The following is a 20367-nucleotide window of genomic DNA, read 5'->3' on the forward strand; positions in this document are numbered from 1 at the left end:
AAAGTAACAAATTCATTTAGACAAGCATTGGATTTTCTACTCTAAAAAAATCTTTCAGTTTATAAGTCATTTATTTGCGACTTTATCATATTACACATACAGACTATACTGGTATCTCAAAAATACTGTCAATACATTTTAAAACCACAAACTCAAACTGTATTTCAAAACCCATACAACTTTCTTGATAAACTAATTTTAAAATGTCGTTTTTATCTTCATAGCATTAGGCAAGCATTAAAAATAAATTTCAATGTAATAAATGACCAAATGTTTCCTTCAAACATTTGTTTGTGAAAATTTTTTCTTCTCTTTGCTCTTTTAGCAAAGATTAGAACTTGGCACTTGTGCAGAATAATTCAAGCCAACAACCATTAAAGGGGTGGCTTATTGCTGCTACAGAAAAAAAAGCAGTAGCAATTAGTATGTAGATGAGACTTCACAAAGCAGCATCCTCTTATTACCAAAGTCATATTTAATACAATGCTTTCCATGAGTGCCTATTTAATAACATTTTGCAATATCAACACTCTGCATTTTACCAATGCAGTTTAAATAGTTTAAAAATTACTAAAACCTGAGGTTATATTGCCATATATGAAATTTTATTTAAACTCATCTAGGGAATCAAATTCTAAAGCACAGTAAAATCTCAAGGGCTCTGTATTTGAGATGATAAAATTTAACTTTGCATAAATGTTTTTCAGAATAAAATGACCATAAGACTTGAAGGATAAGATGGGCTAGTAGTCACTTTTACAGTGACTGTTCTTTTTTTTTTTTGTCCCTTGGAAATAAATGAACGGAACAGTAGAAAATATGGTGTACTAGATGTCCAAAGGGAACCCTGGGAGATAAATGGGACTAAAGCAACTTGAACGGAAAAGGATACTCAATGGCATTCAGGAGAAGAATAAAACTCAAGATTGATCTAGACATAAAAAACAAAATATTACACCCAATGCATTTTATATGAGCTCAATTCATTCACAAACATATAGAGTCTCCTTTGTTTAAAAACTTGAATTCTTATGACTTGACTTCTAGAAATTAATATTCTCCCATATGAGGTTATATAAAATCAAAGAACTACCATCCAGTTGATGCTAAGGCAGGCAAGAAAAGAACCCAGAATTACAGACTCTCAGTCCAGTGACCTTTCCACTATACCACCCAAATAACTGAAAACACTTTCAAAAGCCTATCTGAAAATATTCACTAAATAAAATCTAGTCCATTCAAACAGGTAATGATAAAATACATAATCAAGAAATATACATTATGATTCTCTAAGATTTGGGTTACAAAAACCAAAAGCTGAGACAATAACAACAACAAAAAAGAAATACAAAGGAAAAGCTATATGTATCTTAAATACTATGAACATATAAAGAACTCATTACAAAATGTAAGAATATAGGCGAAGATGAGGATCACATTTTGATTTTGGAATGCTTGAAGAGACACTACAGTATAAATTACAATATGAAAAATATACGAAGAATAAACTTGGTCTAAATAGTCCTTTCAGCAAATATATGGAATATTATCCAAATTATTCTAGAACGAATTAACCAACTGCTGAATAATATAAGCCTTTTGCATTCTGACTCGTTGGAATGGCATCAAACATTTCATTACAGGCAGAGCAAAAGAAAGACAATGATAACTAAAATAAATGAACTATTCTATAATGGCAACAGCATACCTAAAAGACATGGAGGAAGAACAGGATAAAACACCTAAGCACACATGAGATCTAGTCAGGAAAAAATTTTCATAAGCAACTCCACTCTTTAACCACCTGAAAGAAAGAATTTATTTATTTATTCATTTTTCCCCGTATTATTTATTTTTATCCCATATGTTTTGCTCGTCTGTTGATAAGGTAGATAACAGGAGTACCAGACACAAGGTTTTCACAATCACACAGTCACACCATGAAAGCTATATCATTATACAATCATCTTCAAGAAGCATAGCTACTGGAATACAGCACTACATTCCGAAAGAATTCATTTTAAGTGATGTCATACATAGTTCTCTTGCAATACACAAATTTTCAACCAGTAATTTTTTTGAGAGATTTTCACACACATACATTCTATATCTGGTGTTCAATCAATGGTTCCTAATATGATCAGATAGTTGTGTATTCATCACCATGATCATTTTTTAGAACATTTGCACCACTCCAGGAAAAGAAATAAAAAAGAAAAAACCCATATGTACCATGCACCTTATCCCTTCCTCTCACTGACCACTAGTGCCTCCAACTACCCAGTTTATTTTACCCTTTGTCCCCCCTGTTATTTATTTTATCCATATTTTTACTCATCTGTTCATATCCTGGATATAAGGAGTATCAGACACAAGGTTCTCACCATCACACAGTCACACTGTAGACATTGTATCTTTATTCAATCATCTTCAAGATTCTAGGCTACTGGACACAGCTCAACATCTTCAGGTATATATAACCACTCTAGCCTCTAGCCACTCCAATACACCATAAACTAAAAAGGAATATCTATAGAATGCATAAGAATAACCTCTAAGATAACCTTTCAACTGTTCAAAATCTCTCAGCCGCTGAACTTTCATCTCATTTCTCCCTTCCCTCTTTTGGTCAAGAAGGCTTTCTCAATCTCTTTATGCAGGGTCCCAGCTTATCCCAGACTTTCTGTCCCAGGTTGCCAGAGAGATTTACACCCCTGGGAGTCATGTCCCACAACGAGGGAGGGCAGTGAGTTCACCTGCTAAGTCGGCTTAGGGAGAGAGGCCATACCTGAACAACAAAAGAAGTTCTCTGGGGGTGACTCTTAGGCCTAATTTTAAGTAGGCTTAGCCTAACCTTTGCAGGAATAAGTTTCATAGTGGGGGAGCCACAAGATGGAGGTCTCGGCTTATTGATTTGGTTATCCTTACTACTTGTGAGAATATCAGAAATTCCAGTTGGGGAAGTTGAAAATATTTCCTCCTTTCTCCCCCGTCCCCCAAGGGGACTTTACAAATACTTCTTTATTCACTGTCAAATTACACTAGGATATTTTGGGGCATCACACTAACCTGGACAAACCAACAAAATTTCATGCCCTATTCAAGATTCCATGGTGTTCAACTAAACTGACTATAAAATTTAAATTAGGAAATGTACTACCCAAAACATAAATTTTGCACCAAATAAACATCTTTCCCTTTAGTCTCACACACAAGTTTAAATTTTAAAATATGAACGATATCATCCTTACCTAGTCTTCTGATATATGTTAGTCCTATCTAGATCAGCTTCATTCATATCTCTACCTGAAGTCTGATCACTTTTTCAATTTTTTAAACAGTTCCTATATGGGGTACTGCTGACTTTCATAGCTTCAGAACTCTGAGTCCTAGTCTACCAGTAAATCATATTAATGATATTAACAAAATTTGATTTTCTTTGACTTAACTAACTTAAACCCTTATTTCTCCCAAGACAAGTGTGCAGATGATCATTACCAATGTAGTTTATATTACAGGGCATATCTAGCATATTCTTTCATAATTGCAATTTAAACAGAACAATTTATTTTTTTTACCTAATTTCCTAATAGCTAGAAATACAAAGATGGAATCTTAAAAATATAGGTTGTAATATGGCTTACAGTTCACTAGTAGGGAATAAATGCAAAATTCTTAATGTTTTTTTGAGGAGAATAACAAATTTTATTGAGATAACTGATTGGTCTTTTCATACTTTTAGAAACAATATCAATAGTAGCTGAATGTAAGAGCTCAAAAGGGAGGATTTCTAGTAGAAACCAGTCAAGTTCTGACCAGAACTGAGTAAGTTAACAGTATTCAATAAATTTTTAGTTAACCATTTTTTATTTGTAAACACTGAAAATAGAGTGGTGAGCAACCAAAGCCTGGTACCTGCTGTTATAGGGTTTAGAATCTATAAGAGAAGACAGATAATCCATGACAAGGTGCCAATTACTATGGCAGGGAAAATACAGGGTACTTTGGAAGTACATAGCAAAAGCCTCTAACCTGATAAAGGGGGAGGGAGTGGCAGGAAAGGCTTTCAGAATAAAATGACTATAAGACTTGATGGATAAGAATCTGCTGGCCAGGCAAAACTGAGGTACAAGAGTGTTCTAGCAAGAGGGACTATAGCATGTGTGAATATTCCAAGACTTTGAGAACCATGACTCGAAGAAACTGGTTGACAGGTAGAACCTGGTAGGGTTGAAGGTGGGGAAGGGGGTAAAAGAGATGGTGATTAAAGACGATGGAGAGGTCGTAGAGGCCAGATCATAAATAGTCTTGTAAGCCTTATTAGGAACTGGGACATTAATCTGGGTAATGGTGACCAACATGATCAAATTTACATTTTAGAAAGTTGTCTTTGGTTATGTTGTGAAGTGTTCTTGGTGGGGGGAATGTGGGAAACAAGACCAAAGGGAGACTTCTGTCATAATCCATATGAGATAATCATGTCCATCCAGGGTATTGAGAGGAAATGAAAAGATATTATCAGATGTGGAATCAAAAGGATTTGGTGAATAAGTGGGCATGGTGTGGCGAATGAGAAGGAAGAGATGAGAAATCTCAGCAACAAGATGCATGATGGAACTACTCACCGAGAGAATGAGCACATAAAGAACAGTCTTACTGGGAAAGATAACGCTGAAGAAAGTGATTTGAGGTGCCTACACAGTAACAAAGCAGATGAGCAAAAGTCAGAGCTGCCTGAGGACAGGTACCCCATCAAAGCACTGGAGGCCACAGGCAGGTAAAAGAAGTTCTAACTGCCAGCCAGGAGGCTCTCTGATTCCCTCACCTTTCCACACCACAGAGCCACAGTCCACTCAGCTATGGGACACTGCCCCGGCCTTCCACCTTCTGTTTCCCACCGGCTGTACCTTTCTAGCTCCTCTAGGGTGGGGGATGATGGCACTTGAAGCAAGGACACCCAAAGAGTGGTCCCTTTACAGCTCAAATTACGTTCAAGTCTTTCTGTGGCTAGTAAAGACAGGCTAAGCACTGAGAGGTTACCGCTCAGCCAACCTGGGGATATCCGTACCCCTCCCACTCCTAACCCTATATAATCCCATGGCTGCATGAGGCTGTTCTCTGGAAAACGCATACTCATAAAACAAGAATACACATGCCCCTCTCTTCTTCCCCTCATGTTCATTTGAACTCCAGGTGTTTTTCCTTTTCTCCTTCTCCTGCAGAGGCATGGAGGGAGCAGTGGGAGATTATTCTCACCAGTTATGTCAATCCCATTTGCCCCTGGAGTGGAGCCAATCCCCAACAGAACAAAAAGCCCGCAGCCCCAGCAGTGTGCAGGCTGACAGGCTCGCATTATTTCTTCTTTCCTTTCTTCTGACTGAGACAATGTTGTGGAAAGGTCAAAAAGAGAAGGGTATAGGTTATGGAAGTAGGTTATGAACACAGAAGCCCAGATGGACCACGGGTCATCTGGAAGATGAATGAACACCCTACCCTTTGCCCTCTCTTTGGGGAACAGCAGTCCTAGTAACACAGACATGGAAGGGATCACCCTGGGGTTGACTGCTTTCCTGTGCTACTGGTTCCCAAAGCTAGGAGAAAGCCCCAAGTACTTAAAGAAGAAATAGATAAACAAAATAAATAGGACCCCATCAAAATTAAAAACGTCTGCTCCCCCAGTACCTATTTATTTCTGTTTGTGCCCTCATTTGCTCCTTTTCGGGTACTCTGGAAGGGCAAGGAGCTGAGAAGGGCTGAACCAGGGGCACAGGTGATGTGGCTCTTGGCTGTGTATATGGGGAGCTTTATTCTCCACATGCAATATATGCCAAGGTGGGATGGGCTTGGGCCAATGGCCCTCTATGCACAGAACTGAATAAAGTGGGTCTCTGAGGTAAAAAAAAAAAAAAACAAAAAAAACCGAGCAGAGGTATAGATAGTGAATTTCCCATTTCTCTTTTTGTGTCCTTCTCATGGTACTGACATAAGGACAGACATACAGACCAATGAAATCTAACTGAGAGCTCAGAAATCCACCCACTTATTGCCAACTGATTTTTGACAAGGTGGCAAAGACCACTCAAATGGGAAAGAATGTTCTCTTCCACGAATTGTACTGGGAAAACTGGATCCCCATTTGCAAAGAAAAAAAAAACACAAAAAACAAAAAACTCAAAATGGATTAAAGACCTTAATGTAAGAGCTAGAACTATCAAATTCCTAGAAGAAAACATAAGGAAATATTTTCAGGACCTTGTGTTATGCAATGGTTTCTTAGACTTTACACATAAAGCACAAGCAACAAAAGAAAAAATAAATGGGCCCTCTTTAAAATTAAAAATGTTTTTTCCTCAAAGGACTTCATCATGAAAATAAAATGACAATCTACACAATGGGAAAACATATTTGGAAACCACCTTTTCAATAAATAATTAGTGTCAACAATATATAAAGAAATCCTTCAACTTAACAACAAAAAGACAAACAGCCCAAATAAAAAGTGGGCAAAAGACTTAACAGACTTCTCTTCAATGACATACAAACGGCCAGGAAGCAATAAAAAATGCTCATCATCCTTAGCCATCATGGAAATGCAAATCAAAACTACAAGACACCATTTTAGGCACATCAGAATAGCTGCTATTATAAAAAAAGGATAATAAGTGTTGGGGAAGATGCAGAGAAAGGAACACTCATTCATTGCTGTTGGCAATGTAAAATGGTTCAGCTGCTATGAAAGACAGTTTGGCAGTTCCTCAGATAGCTAAATATAGAACTACCACATGACCTGGAAATCCCACTACTAGGTATATACTCAAAAGAATTAGAAGCAGGGAATCGAACAGATATTTTTACACTGACATTCATAGCAGCGTTATTCACAATTGCCAAAAGTAACCCAAACTGATGGATGAATGGATAAACAAACTGTGGTATAAATATACAATGGAATATTATTCAACTGTAAAAACGAATGATGTCCTGATACATGTGAAAACATGGATGAATCTGAAGACATCATGTTGAGTGAAATAAGTCAGACACAAAAGGACAAATATTATACAATCTTGTTGATCTGAAACAATTAGAATAGCCAAGCACATGGAGTCAGAATCTAGAAAGATGAGGTAGGGAAAGGGATGGGAAATTAAGGTTTAAGATATACAGGATTCCTATTTGAAATCATAGAAATGCTTTGGTAATGGATGTTGGTGATGATAGCACAACACTGTGAACACAACAGCACAGAAACATATATCTGAATGTGATCAAAAGGGGAAATGTGAGATTTTATATACATAGTAAGAGAATTAAATTTTTTTAACAATAAAATTTTTTTAAAAAATCCATTGAAGTACATTACACAGTGAACCCTAAGTTAATCAGGTTAACTAATATTTAATTAATACAATTATTAATATGTATTATCATAAATTGTAACAAATGTTCCATACCAATGGAACAACGTAGAATGGTATATGAAAATCTTGTATTTCATGCATGATTGCCTGGTAAATCCACTGCTTTTCTAATAAATAAATAAACAAGTAGACGGAACTGGTTATCTGGATGAGGGGTGTGTTGGAGTTCTCTGTCTGAGTTTGTATTATTTTTGCCATTGTTCTGTAAGCATGAAATTACTGCAAAATAAAAAAAAAGGAATATGATACAGATGATTAAAACATTATTCATTATTATCTATTAATAAAATAATTTTCAATTAAACTATAGGATATTGGAAACTCTGAAAACTTTATTTAGAGAGACTCTTAGTGAAAGAAAAGGTTTTATACCTTTTGGGAAAAAAAAGGAAACAGCCACAAAAATGAAAGGCTAAAATGCTTGTGAATAATGTTCATTAACTCTTTTTATCTCAACTTGGAATCAAATTACTCTGAGGCCAAGGTTATTTTTGTTATTAGGTCTCTAAAAAAGAGGGGAAAAATGAATTCTATTTTAAAAAGAAAAAAAAACTGTATATCACTACATATTTGATAAAGAATTTATTACATAATGGCAAAAAATGATATTTCTAGATATCATTGCTTTTTCAGATTGACATGATCATAACTAGTGTAAACAAAGTTTTAAAAATTCCCTCTAATTTGATTAAATTTGTGTACCTTTTTGTTGTACTTGTTCAGGACTATTTCAAGTGTAAGCATGGCATCCAGGTGAGGGGAAACTTAAAGATGATTTAAGAACAAATAAGAGTAATTTAAAAAAGTAAATGCAAGTGATGTTTAAACAGTCTAAATATTCAAACAGAAATTCCAAGGAATTTTCTAGCATCAAATTTATTTTTATATTATCTGAACAGAAGCAGCTCTCTTGGCTATCTTAGAGGTCTGAGCAAGAGAGCCCTTTACTGTTTCCGTTCCTGTTGCAGATATCACAACTATAATAAATCTGAAGGAGAGCCATAAAAATGCATGAATACAACTTACGGTAATGGTGGTACAGTGAAGAAATCTTTGAACCCTCCTGAAGGTAATAATTTCATCATCTAGACAATATATTAAGAACAATTATTTATAAGCACTGGAAAAAGTGTGAAAATAGGCAGAGGCCAAAAGAATTATTTCTCTTGAGGAACTGCAATTATAAAAGTAAAAACTTAAAAGACTGAGGATTTTTCCTAATAGCCATAGCTACAATGGGGGAAAACACCAGTTTTACAAGCTTAGGGTGAAAAAGCTCAGAGAGGTTCAAGAGGAAACTAAAGGAGGAAATCAAGAAAACTGCAGAATTGTTGAGACCCAAAACCTGTAAATGAATTTTATCCAAATCCCTGGCTGACTATTAAACTCTGCATGCAGGGGTTCCTAGGGGGTCTGGAAAAGAATGTGCAGAGACCAAACAAGAATATACTCTTAAAGGATAGAGCTGTAATAGGTGAGTACTGTGATTTTGCTGCTTTTCTTTTTCCTGCTTTTGTTTGTTTGTTTGATTGTTTTTGCTGCTTTTTAAACTGAGTTCATTCACCAAATGTACACAGCTTAGGTGGCAGAAATCAAAGGGGAATCTCTAGATGCAAGGAAACCATAGAAAGAATATGCCCCCAAATCTGAGTATAATCTTTGCCTAAATCCTTGGCTGTTCACCAAATCATACATATGCAAGAAAAGCCCTAAGGCGCTGGATTAAAAAAATAGCAGAAATCCTAAAAAGTGAACAGAGATATCAGTTCCTACACAACACAGGAAAAAAATTGTCATTTAAGTCCAGGAACATTAACTATTAGAGTAAAAAAACAACAATCCCGTGGAATCCAGAGTGCTTAATGTATTATTTCAATTAATAATTAGTAAACATAACAAAATGAAAGAAAACAGAAACAACAACCAAAAAACCCAGGAAAATGTGATCCATACTCAGGGAAGAAAGGTCGGTGAACTGAAACTAACTCCAAAAGGCCCCAGATGTTGGATTTAGCAAAAACTTCGAGTAGACTTTAGAATTATGTTTAAAGAATTAAAGGGAAAAAATGGACTTGTGAGAATATCAAGAACTCTTCACTTGGGGAAGCTGAATTTTCCCCCCCTTTCTCACCATTTCCCCAAGGGGACTTTGCAAATACTTTTTTATTCACTGTTCAAATCACTCTGGGATTTATTGGGGCATCAGTCTTAACAAACCTACAAAATCAAGGTTCCGTGCACTTAAGGTATTCAATTAAGCTGTCCACATAAGTTATACTAGGAAATACACTAGTCAAAATATAAATTTTGTACCAAATACTTTTTTTGCTTTAGTCTCACACATAAGTTAAAGTTTTAAAATATTAATTATCATCTATTTTCAATACCCTGCAGTATTGACATTCCTTTGTTCTTCATGCAAAAAACATTTTTAATTTGTACATTTAGTCACTATTATTATACATTCTAGGCGTTCCTAGATCATCTCAGTCTTTATCATTTATCTTTCCGTCTGATTTCATTTGTGCCCACAGGCCTCCTCCCTCTATCATTCTCATATTCAGCTTCATTCAGTTTTCTAACATCACTGTTAGAATAATAATAATTATACTATTAAATGGCTAAACATTTATTTCCTGAATTCAAAAAGTTTAAAGCATTCTACCTAAATAATACCTCAAGTTACGGAAAAGTTTCCAAAATAAATATAATTATACAAAACTCTTTATACTTCTTTATAAAATATGAAATATTTACAGAAATTCTAAGATTTCATTTTTAACAACCAGAATGCTTAAGTGTCAGACATTATGATAGAATGGACTCAAAGATGCGTAAAGCTCAATTCCAGCTCTCGTGGAGCACACAGTCTAACAAGAAGGCATAAATACGAGTTAGACAATAAAAATTTCTCTATAAAGAAATATGAAGAAAGTGAGGAAGCTACACAAAATGACTAACGAATTCAGATGAAGGAACCAAGGGAAACTTAATAAGGAAAATAGTATTTGAACTAATTCTATGCAAACATGAATTTGCCAGGTGTAAGAGGAGGGCAGAGATGGGAGAAAAAGAATTCCAAGTAAATGGAGAAAAATAAAAGAACATGCAGATGGATGTAATCCTGAACAGATGTCACTCCCAGGGCAACTAAGAATTTCTTTATAGCTAAAGCATAAGGTAGGTAGGATCAAGTATTAAGTGATGATTGAGGCTGGAGAGATAGCTGTTGTAACCCCAAGGAAATTAGGCTTTGTGCTACAGTTGACAGAGAACCAACTGCACTTTTCAAATTGGAGTTTCAGGCAGTAGAGAAACCAAATAGGAAGCTTTTAGAGTAGTTTAGGTAAGAAATGTGGAGGCAGCATCAGTGGAAATGGAAAGAACAGGCTGGATTCCAAAGATATTTCTGGAGTACAATAATGAGGATCTGGTAAAAAGGACAGAGAGGAATTAAGGATGGTGTTAAGGCTCCTGGTGAGAGACTGAATGGATCAACAAAGATATTTAATACTGGAAAAAGCACAGATTTGGACAGGTGGAAGACAATAAAATGTTAAAGCTCTCTGCAGGACAATGAGGGAGAGATATCAAGAAGAAACTGCTCCATTGATGGGAATACCTAGTATTTATATTCTTTACTGTATATAAAGTACTTTTACATACATTATCTTAGTTTATAGAACCTCCCAGTGAATAAGCATTTCGTAGATACGGAACCAGGGCTCAAAAAGGTGAAGAAACTTGTTGTAGGCCACTCAGCTAGTAGGCTACCAAACTACAACTTGAGAAGAAACATCAGACTCCTACCTAGTCTAGTAAGCTTTTGAAAGCCACTGCATGGCATAGATCAACTATAGATAGCTTCTAATTGTCACTGATATCTTTGACTCCCCACTACTTAGTTCATAACACCAAGTCCAGTCTGATACCTGGGGTAAGGGCATTACCCAGAAGACAAAAAATTTATAACTCCTAAGAATCATGTAGCTGGAGAAAGTCTTAGACCTTTAAGAGCTAGAAAGTGTGCATTTGATGGAAAATGCTGCTCTGATAGTTTCCCAAAGTAACCTCCATAAAATGTTACTTTTTTTGTTATCATTTTAAATGATTCCATGATCTAATTAATTTAGAAATCCTGAAAAACCAGTGAGATTGCTTTATTACAATTTCACAAAGTCTTTAAATAGGCTAATATACAATTAAAATTTCTAGGAGTATATTTAAGGATGTAATGTTCCCCAAACAAATGTGACCACCGAATACCAGCACACTCTCCCTTTTAATTTAGGGTATTTCATGGGGCTGGCGTTACATGGAATACACTTAGAAAATACTGCTCAATGAAAATATTAAGATAACAACAACAAAAATACAAATAAAAAGTAAGTAAAAATAGTACATTAATACTGAAGGAATTCAGAGAAAAAAGGAGTGATTAGTCTGTGGGATTAACTAAGCAAAGTTTCTTGCTCAATACACTGCTAATTTTGCAACGTAACTTAGGCAATAATATCAACTAGAGATACACAAGCCTAAAGCTGTAGAAATCTTTTAAAATCACTAAATGATGTATCTACAAAATAAAAATTCCATCACCACAAAAGACAATTAAAAAAAAATTAATTGCCTATATGTGGAGGAGTAAGGAATTAATTCCTCATATTATTAAGGTAATTGAGTTTTACAGCATTCTGAACCTTCATCAAAACTTCTTGTTCTATGTACAAATGAGTAACTGCTTTGTGGTTTCATATTGCCTTTGAATTCTTTAGAATTTCATTACAGATTCAGGTAAAAAAAATCCCCATTATTGGAGGTACCATTACAAAGAAGGATTCTATATAATAAAACTGTTTGCAAATATTCCATTATGACTATGATTTGTCACTATGAGTTTTTTATAAAGAATGATTTTATACAACAAATACTTCCTCTTGAATATCTTCTTAAAATAAACATTTTATATTATCAAAGATCTTGAATGGTATACTGTCTGCATCTAGCACAGAGCTAAGAGCTCTGCAGTTCTGCCTCATGATTAAATATTATTCTTTAAATGCCCTAGTCCTTTCCTAATTCAAATATTCTTATTTGAAAAATTTACCTTAAATTCAAATTACTACAATGCAAGAGACCTGGGAATATGGAAAGAAAGTTTAAGGATGAGAGTTCCTCTAGTTTAATGAAATTTGGAGCACTTGTATTCCTTGACTGATTCAATATAAAGTTCCCACTTCATCATCTGCTCCTACAAACCAGAAGTATAATTTCTAGTAATACATTACCGTAACAAAATCATGGTTATAAACAGAAGTTTTCTTTACCGAAATATTTAAAAGCGGAAATATTTTGAGAACATTCACAGTTTTGACAGCTGATCAAATGTTATTTAAGTTAGTATTTAATATTTAGAATATAAGAACTTTGCTACCTGAATTGGTAGATTTTTTACCTTGATACCTTAATTTTAAAGTGGTTTATGAAACTTACTGCAGAAACACAGATTTTACAATGATTATGCATACTTTATTTAAATGTGCCTGTTGTTAAGCTAACTTAAGATATCCATTTTTGGTGGATCTAAGTGTACTGATTGTTTTCTTAAATAAAAACATTTTTAAACAGTGAAAGAAATAATATAGTACTAATGCACATATGTTTGTCTTTATGGGACTAGTTCATTAAAGGTAAACAGGATATCTCTATCTTAGGCCATTGCTTTAAAATTATGAAAAAAAATAATTTGATGTTTTTTTATAAGACATATTCTCCATAATACAAAGAAGACTTCAGTAGATATTTAAATGTAAATCACTTTGAGCTACAATTTATACAGATTAAAGTTCCCTATCTCCTTATTTAATATTAGTGTACAAAAGGAGAAAAGGGCAGGGGGCAGAGCAAAACCCTTTCCCTTCAGTTAGTGTTTCCTAAATTGGGTGTTTAGCACTCTGATGAATTTCTTCTGGGATTATACATAGTTCACCATTTCTAAAGTAATGATTAGCAGATGCATGAACATAGCCGCAAACTTGAGATGTAAAACTTAGGTGAATTAACCTTTCCCATTACTTAGGTCTTCTTCCCACAGAGACTCTTATCTCAGTCCTTGAATCTGCTACGGTGCCAAAATGGAAATGTGGGTGCATAAATCCAAGGGTGTTTCCAAAGAATTAGCAATACAAATAAAAAAGAAAGGTACAAAATAATAATACTTGAGCTTAAAATTCACCATGAAAACTAAAGAAAATACACCACTCCCTTGCAGATTTATTTATATATGCTTAATTGGCAAAAGAAAATAGATACACATTAATGTGTAAGAGCACACATTTACAAATGAATTGATAAAAATTTGTCACATTTGAATATTTTGTAAATAGCAATAAAAAATTTCTTACCTTCAAAAGCTCAAAGTAATGTAGACAGTGGTAAACAGGGGCTAGAAGTAGCCTGGGTAAAACATATTGAACAGCTTCTTTGAAACCTTCACCTATTGACTAGAAAACAAAGTGGTTTAATTTTTTTTTTTTAAGTTTGTTTTGCAGACACAGTATACCTTGAATTAAAAATTACTATACCTGCAAATAGAGTGCTGCCCCAGGCTTTGATAACTGACTAAGGAAACGATCATGAAAACCAGGTCGTAAAATATCTCGAGCATACGATTCATAAGGATCAAATGCCAGTTCCTTAGAAAATACAGAAGGTAAAACATAAATCATCTTCCTCCAAGGTAAAACATAAACAACCTACTACTATAAACACAGAAAGATTAAATTATGGCCATATCTGTGAACGCACAATTATATATTTCTCTTAAAGCCTCTATACAAGAATTATGTGGCTCATAATTATAATTTTAAGAAGATAAGTCTAATAATCTCAAGTAAGAATAAATAAATTCTTTCTGATGAGTGATGGGATATTTGTAAGTTATAACAGCTCTCAAAGGAGTCTAGTAGAGAGTTATCAACAAACATAAGTAAAAGTAAACTTTTGGTTCTGCAAAACAAATAAACCCTAGCCTGAACAACAAAGGACGTAGATATCCACAGTTAGTAAAATGTAAACACTTAGAATATCGGTGCCAAACATGCATCTTTGCATGGTTATTTCTTTGTGGTGGACTATTACTTTCACATTCCATGCACTAAAAAACAGTTTATATCATCTAAAATTCATTATGATTTTCACAAAACAAAGCAATTAACAATTTAATCCAAATTGCAAAAAAATTATACCACAGACAATCATTAATAGATGAACTGACTTGAACAGTTAGGGCTATAGGAATGGAATCTATTGGTTTTGATGATTCCTGAGAAAAAAGAAGAGAGTAGGTGTCCTGATTTTGGCAGGAGGAATTGGGCCTCTACTTTCCTTCATCCTGTGCCTCATTCCAAAAATAAATCTATTATGAAAATGGTGCTTTAAATTCTTATAATAATTCATTTTCAGGAAGGATAATTCTAGAAACAGGAAGAGGACGTCTAGTGGAGGAGTGTGATAAAAGGAGATAAGAAACAATATTAGACAAATAATAAAATGTTCAAGTATTAGTTACTCTTAAAGTTTTACAAATCAGTTCTTTTCCTTAAATGTTTCTTAGTGTGAAATATAACTTATATACAAAGAAAAGAAAGAAACTGCAATAATTTCGAAAGCACACTTCAACAAATAGTTAACAGAACAGATTTTTAGAGTCTATGACATGGGCTACCATTACACTCTTTCAGACTTTTCCTTTTAGCTGCTCCAAAACACGGGAGGCTAGAAGAAATATGAATATAGTGACTCAGCAGTCACACTCATTTGTTGAATTCTATTTTCTCTGTTATAACTCCTCTTTCTCCTTTGATCCTTCTCCCAATTTACAGGGATTTTTAGGCAATCTAAAGATTGCCCAGTCTTGACTTATTCATGTTGAGAAGTGGTGTCGACCCTATAAGATATAGGGATGTAATCAGTTGAAAATCTTGCAGATTGCTCTCTCTGGGTTTCAAGATTTATCAGGCCTAGGAACTCTCTAGAAATTACAGGTTCTGGGAAAGTAAACTTGGCGCACAAGAAAATATAGAGTCTCATTTCGAGCTGTAGGTGTTCTTTAGAATTAACAGGAGTGATGTTGGCTGGGGTTTAGCAAACCATGGCAATCAGCAATACCTAGTTGAAGCTTTCATAACAGTAGCCTCCAGAATAGCCTCTTGCCTCTATTTGATCTCTCTTAGCCACGGATGCCTTATTTTAATATACTTCTTTTCCCTGTTTAGATCAGGAAGGCACTGTTGATCCCATGGTGCCAGGGCCTGCCTTACAAATCACTTTTTAAGGAAAAATATCAGATCAGAAATCAGAAAACCTGAGTTCTGGTCTTTTATGAAACACAATATGGCCTATAAAGTTTCAAGTCATCCTTAATTCCTTGAGCTGGCTTCTAAGTTCATTTCCCAATATCAACAAATACAACTCTCATCCCAACTAAAATATTCTACAGTAATATAACATAGGGAATTATAGTTTACTGTAGATTTTACAAGAATAGATAGTAAGGTTTCAACAACAGCAAGAGGAAGGAAGCATACATGAATACAATAGATGGAAAAGAATAATAAAAATATGATTAAATGCTTCTATTTTGGGTCTCTTGGACTTCTAGAAATTATGTGCAGAAGATAAATACTGTTTGCCCTCTTCCCTTTGAATAATCCCTAACTTATTATAGAGTTTTGTGATAACTATAAATAAAAGTCTATACAGTATAGTTGTTTAAAAGCACAGGCTTTGGAGTTAGAGACCCAGGTTCCAATTCTGATTCCAATATTGTATGTAACTGTGTAACCTTCAACAAATGACTCATCCTTGGTAAGCCTCTCTCTTCATTAGAAAATGCGGTAATACCTATGTCACAGGATTGTAAGTGAGATATCATATGTAAAGTGCTCATAATATTGCCTAAGAAATGGTAAGAACTGAAAAAAGTGAAAACATCTTGAGACATTTGAAAACAAAAATACAACATACCAAAACTTATGCAATGCAGCAAATGCAGTGCTAAGAGGACAATTTATAGCTTTAAACATTTACATTTAAAAAAGAATAAATATTTCAAACCACTAACATAACCTAATGCCTGGAGGAATTAGAAAGAGAAAACTAACTTCAAAGTGAGGAGATAGAAATAACAAAGTTTAGAACCAGAGATAAACGAAATAGAGAATAGGAAAATAGAATCAATAATATGAAAAGTTTGTAGTTTGAAAAGATCAATAAAATCAACAAACCTTTAACTAGCCTGACAAAGAAAACAAGAGAGGCCACAAATAAGTGATATAACAAATGAAAGGGGTGACATTAGTATTGACTTTAAAGAAATAAAAAGGATTATAAGAGGAAAATATAAAGAACTGCATACCAACAAATTAGATAACCTAGATGAAATGGACAAATTCCTAACAAATTCTTAAAAACACACAAATTACTTAAATTGACTCAAGAATAGATCTCAGTAGATAAACAACAAGTAACGAGATTGAATCAGTATTCAAAAACCTCCCAACAAAGAAAAACCCAGCACCAGATGTTTCACTGGTGGATTTTACCAAATATTCAAAGAATTAACACCAGTCCTACTTAAACTCTTCCAAAAAGCTGAAGAAGGGAACACTTCCTAACTCATTTTGTGAAGCCAGAGTCACCTACTGTACAAAAGCACAGTACACCAGAATTACCAAAGTACAATTCACCCTATGTGCTGCTTTGAAACTGTTATGTACCCCAGAAAAGCAATGTTCTTTTAATCCCAATCCAATCTTGTGGGGCAGACCTATTGTAGTGGGACTTTTTTTATTAGCTTGTTTCCACAGAGATGTGACCCTTCCAACTGTGGGTGGGACTGTTTGATTAGATGGAGATGTGACCCTGCTTGCTCAAAGTGGGTCTTAATTAGTTTGCTGGAGTCCTTAGAAGAGCCGAGATGGGAAAAGCTCAGATACAGACATTTGGAGAAGCAGAAGATATCAGAACCCCCAGGAGATGCCAGAAGCTGAGAGATTCATCTGAAACTAGAAGCTGGAAGGGAAGAACAGCAGATATTGCCATGTGCCTTCCCAGGTGGTATAGAAACCCAGGACAGAGAAAATCAGCCTTCCTTCCAAGAAGGTACCCTCTCAATGGGTGCCTTAATTTGGACTTTCTCACGGCCTCAGACTTGTAACTTAATAAATCCCCTTTATAAAAGCCAATCCATTTCTGGTATATTGCATTCTAGCAACTTTAGCAAACCAAAACACCCTAATACCAAAGGCAGACAAAGATACTACAAGAAGAGAAATTATAGACCAATATCCCTTATGACTATAGATGCAGACATCCTCAACAAAATACTAACAAACTGAATCCAACAGCACATTAAAAGGATTATATACCATGATCAAGTGGGATTTATCTCAGGTATGTAAGGGTAGTTCAACAAAAGAAAATCAATTCATGTAATACACCATTAATAAAATGAAGGTAAACCCACATGATCACTGCAATTGACTCAGAAAAGGTATTTTACAAAACCCACCACACATTCTTGATAAAAACACTCAGAAAACCAGAAGAGAAAGGAACCTCCTCAACATGATCAAGAACATTTATTAAAAAACCATAGTTAACATCATCCTCAAAAGTAAAGGACAGAAACCATTCCCCACTAAGATGAAAAACAAGACCAGGATGCCCATTTTTAATCATTGCTATTCAACTGGTACTGTAAGTTCTAGCCAGAGCAATTTGGCAACAAAAAGAAATTAAGGGACGGGGCCAAGATGGCGGCTTAGTAAGGTACGCGCGTCTTAGTTTCTCCTCCAGAGCAACTACTAGGTGACCAGAAACAGTGCAGAACAGCTCCCGGGGCCACAGCAGGGACCAGACACACAGCGTACCCCAGTCTGGACTGGCTGGACCGGCTGCGAGACTCCGCTGCGGTGAGCTCCCTGAGCGGCTCGCGCTTCCCCGGGGCGCGGTAGCTGGCGGCCGGCATCCCTCCCTCCCTCCTTCCCAGACCGGCTGAGAGTCTCGGAGAGGCGAGTTCCCCAAGCCGCGGCGGCTGGCGGACGGCACCCCCTCCTTCGCGGGCGGCTTCCCGGACTGGCTGCGAGTCTCGGATCAGCGAGTTCCCCAAGCCACGGCGGCCGGCCCCGCCCCCCCGCCACAGGCAGCTTCCTGGTCCGGCTCCGAGGCTCGGATCAGCGAGTTTCCCAAGCCGCGGCAGCTGGCGGCCGGCGCCCCTCCCCCACAGTGGCAGGGACTGGGTCCAACCAAACACCAATAGTGGCATTAATAAAGGAGTCACAACATCTTTTGCTGGTGGGACCCGCAGACAGACAAGCGCCACATACTGGGCAGGATTAAAAAAAACAGAGTCCAGAGACTTCACAGGAAAGCCTTTCAACCTGCTGGGTCCCACACTCAGAGAAATCTGATTAAATGTCCAGACGCCAGCAAAAAATAACAAATCACACCAGGAAAATTGAAGATATGGCCCATTCAAAGGAACAAACCAATAGTTTAAATGAGATACAGGAGCTGAGACAACTAATTCTGAATATACGAACAGAAATGGAAAACCTCTTCAAAAACCAAATCAATAAATTGAGGGAGGACATGAAGAAGGCAAGGGATGAACAAAAAGAAGAAATAGAAAGTCTGAAAAAACAAATCACAGAACTTATGGGAATGAAAGATACAGTAGAAGAGATGAAAAAAAAACAATGGAAACCTACAATGGTAGATTTCAAGAGACAGAGGTTAGAATTAGTGAACTGGAGGATGGAACATCTGAAATCCAAAAAGAAACAGAAACTATAGGGAAAAGAATGGAAAAATTTGAGCAGCGGCTCAGGGAATTGAATGATAATATGAAGCACACAAATATACGTATTGTGGGTGTCCCAGAAGGAGAAGAGAAGGGAAAAGGAGGAGAAAAACTAATGGAAGAAATTATCACTGAAAATTTCCCAACTCTTATGAAAGACCTAAAATTACAAATCCAAGAAGTACAGCGCACCCCAAAGAGAATAGATCCAAACAGCCGTTCTACAAGACACTTACTAGTCAGAATGTCAGAGGCCAAAGAGAAAGAGAGGATCTTGAAAGCAGCAAGAGAAAAACAATCCATCACATACAAGGGAAAGCCAATAAGACTATGTGCAGATTTCTCAGCAGGAACCATGGAGGCAAGAAGACAGTGGGATGATATATTTAAATTACTAAAACAGAAAAACTGCCAACCAAGAATTCTACATCCAGCTAAACTGTCCTTCAAAAATGAGGGAGAAATTAAAACATTTTCAGACAAAAAGTCACTGAGAGAAGACCAGCTCTGTAAGAAATACTAAAGGGAGCACTAGAGTCAGATACAAAAAGACAGAAGAGAGAGGTAGAAGTGTAGAAAGAAGGAAAATCAGATATGATATATATAATACAAAAGGCAAAGTGGTAGAGGAAAGTATTACCCAAACAGTAATAACACTAAATGTTAATGGACTGAATTCCCCAATCAAAAGACATAGACTGGCAGAATGGATTAAAAAACAGGACCCTTCTATATGCTGTCTACAGGAAACACATCTTAGACCCAAAGATAAACATAGGTTGAAAGTGAAAGGTTGGGAAAGGATATTTCTTGCAAATAATAACCAGAAAAGAGCAGGAGTAGCTATACTAATATCCAACAAATTAGACTTCAAATGTAAAACAGTTAAAAGAGACAAAGAAGGACACTATATACTAATAAAAGGAACAATTAAACAAGAAGACATAACAATCATAAATATTTACGCACCGAACCAGAATGCCCCAAAATATGTGAGGCATACACTGCAAATACTGAAAAGGGAAATAGACACATCTACCAGAACAGTTGGAGACTTCAATTCACCACTCTCATCAATGG

General features: G+C 35.7%; 1 protein-coding gene across 4 annotated transcripts in view; it reads right to left on the bottom strand.

The window, feature by feature from the left end:
• Positions 1 to 20367, bottom strand: part of SOS1 (SOS Ras/Rac guanine nucleotide exchange factor 1) — a 275229-nt gene that overhangs the window by 39510 nt on the left and 215352 nt on the right. For all 4 annotated transcript variants that reach the window (XM_077134036.1, XM_077134035.1, XM_077134034.1 and 1 more), the window contains 2 exons: positions 14006 to 14116; positions 13826 to 13924 (listed from right to left, as the gene is read on the bottom strand). In XM_077134036.1, the coding sequence (XP_076990151.1) occupies positions 13826 to 13924; positions 14006 to 14116 (210 nt within the window). The remainder of the gene's footprint in view (positions 1 to 13825; positions 13925 to 14005; positions 14117 to 20367) is intronic.

This window comes from Tamandua tetradactyla, chromosome 17, assembly GCF_023851605.1.
Source record: "Tamandua tetradactyla isolate mTamTet1 chromosome 17, mTamTet1.pri, whole genome shotgun sequence".
Taxonomy (NCBI): Eukaryota; Metazoa; Chordata; class Mammalia; order Pilosa; family Myrmecophagidae; genus Tamandua; species Tamandua tetradactyla.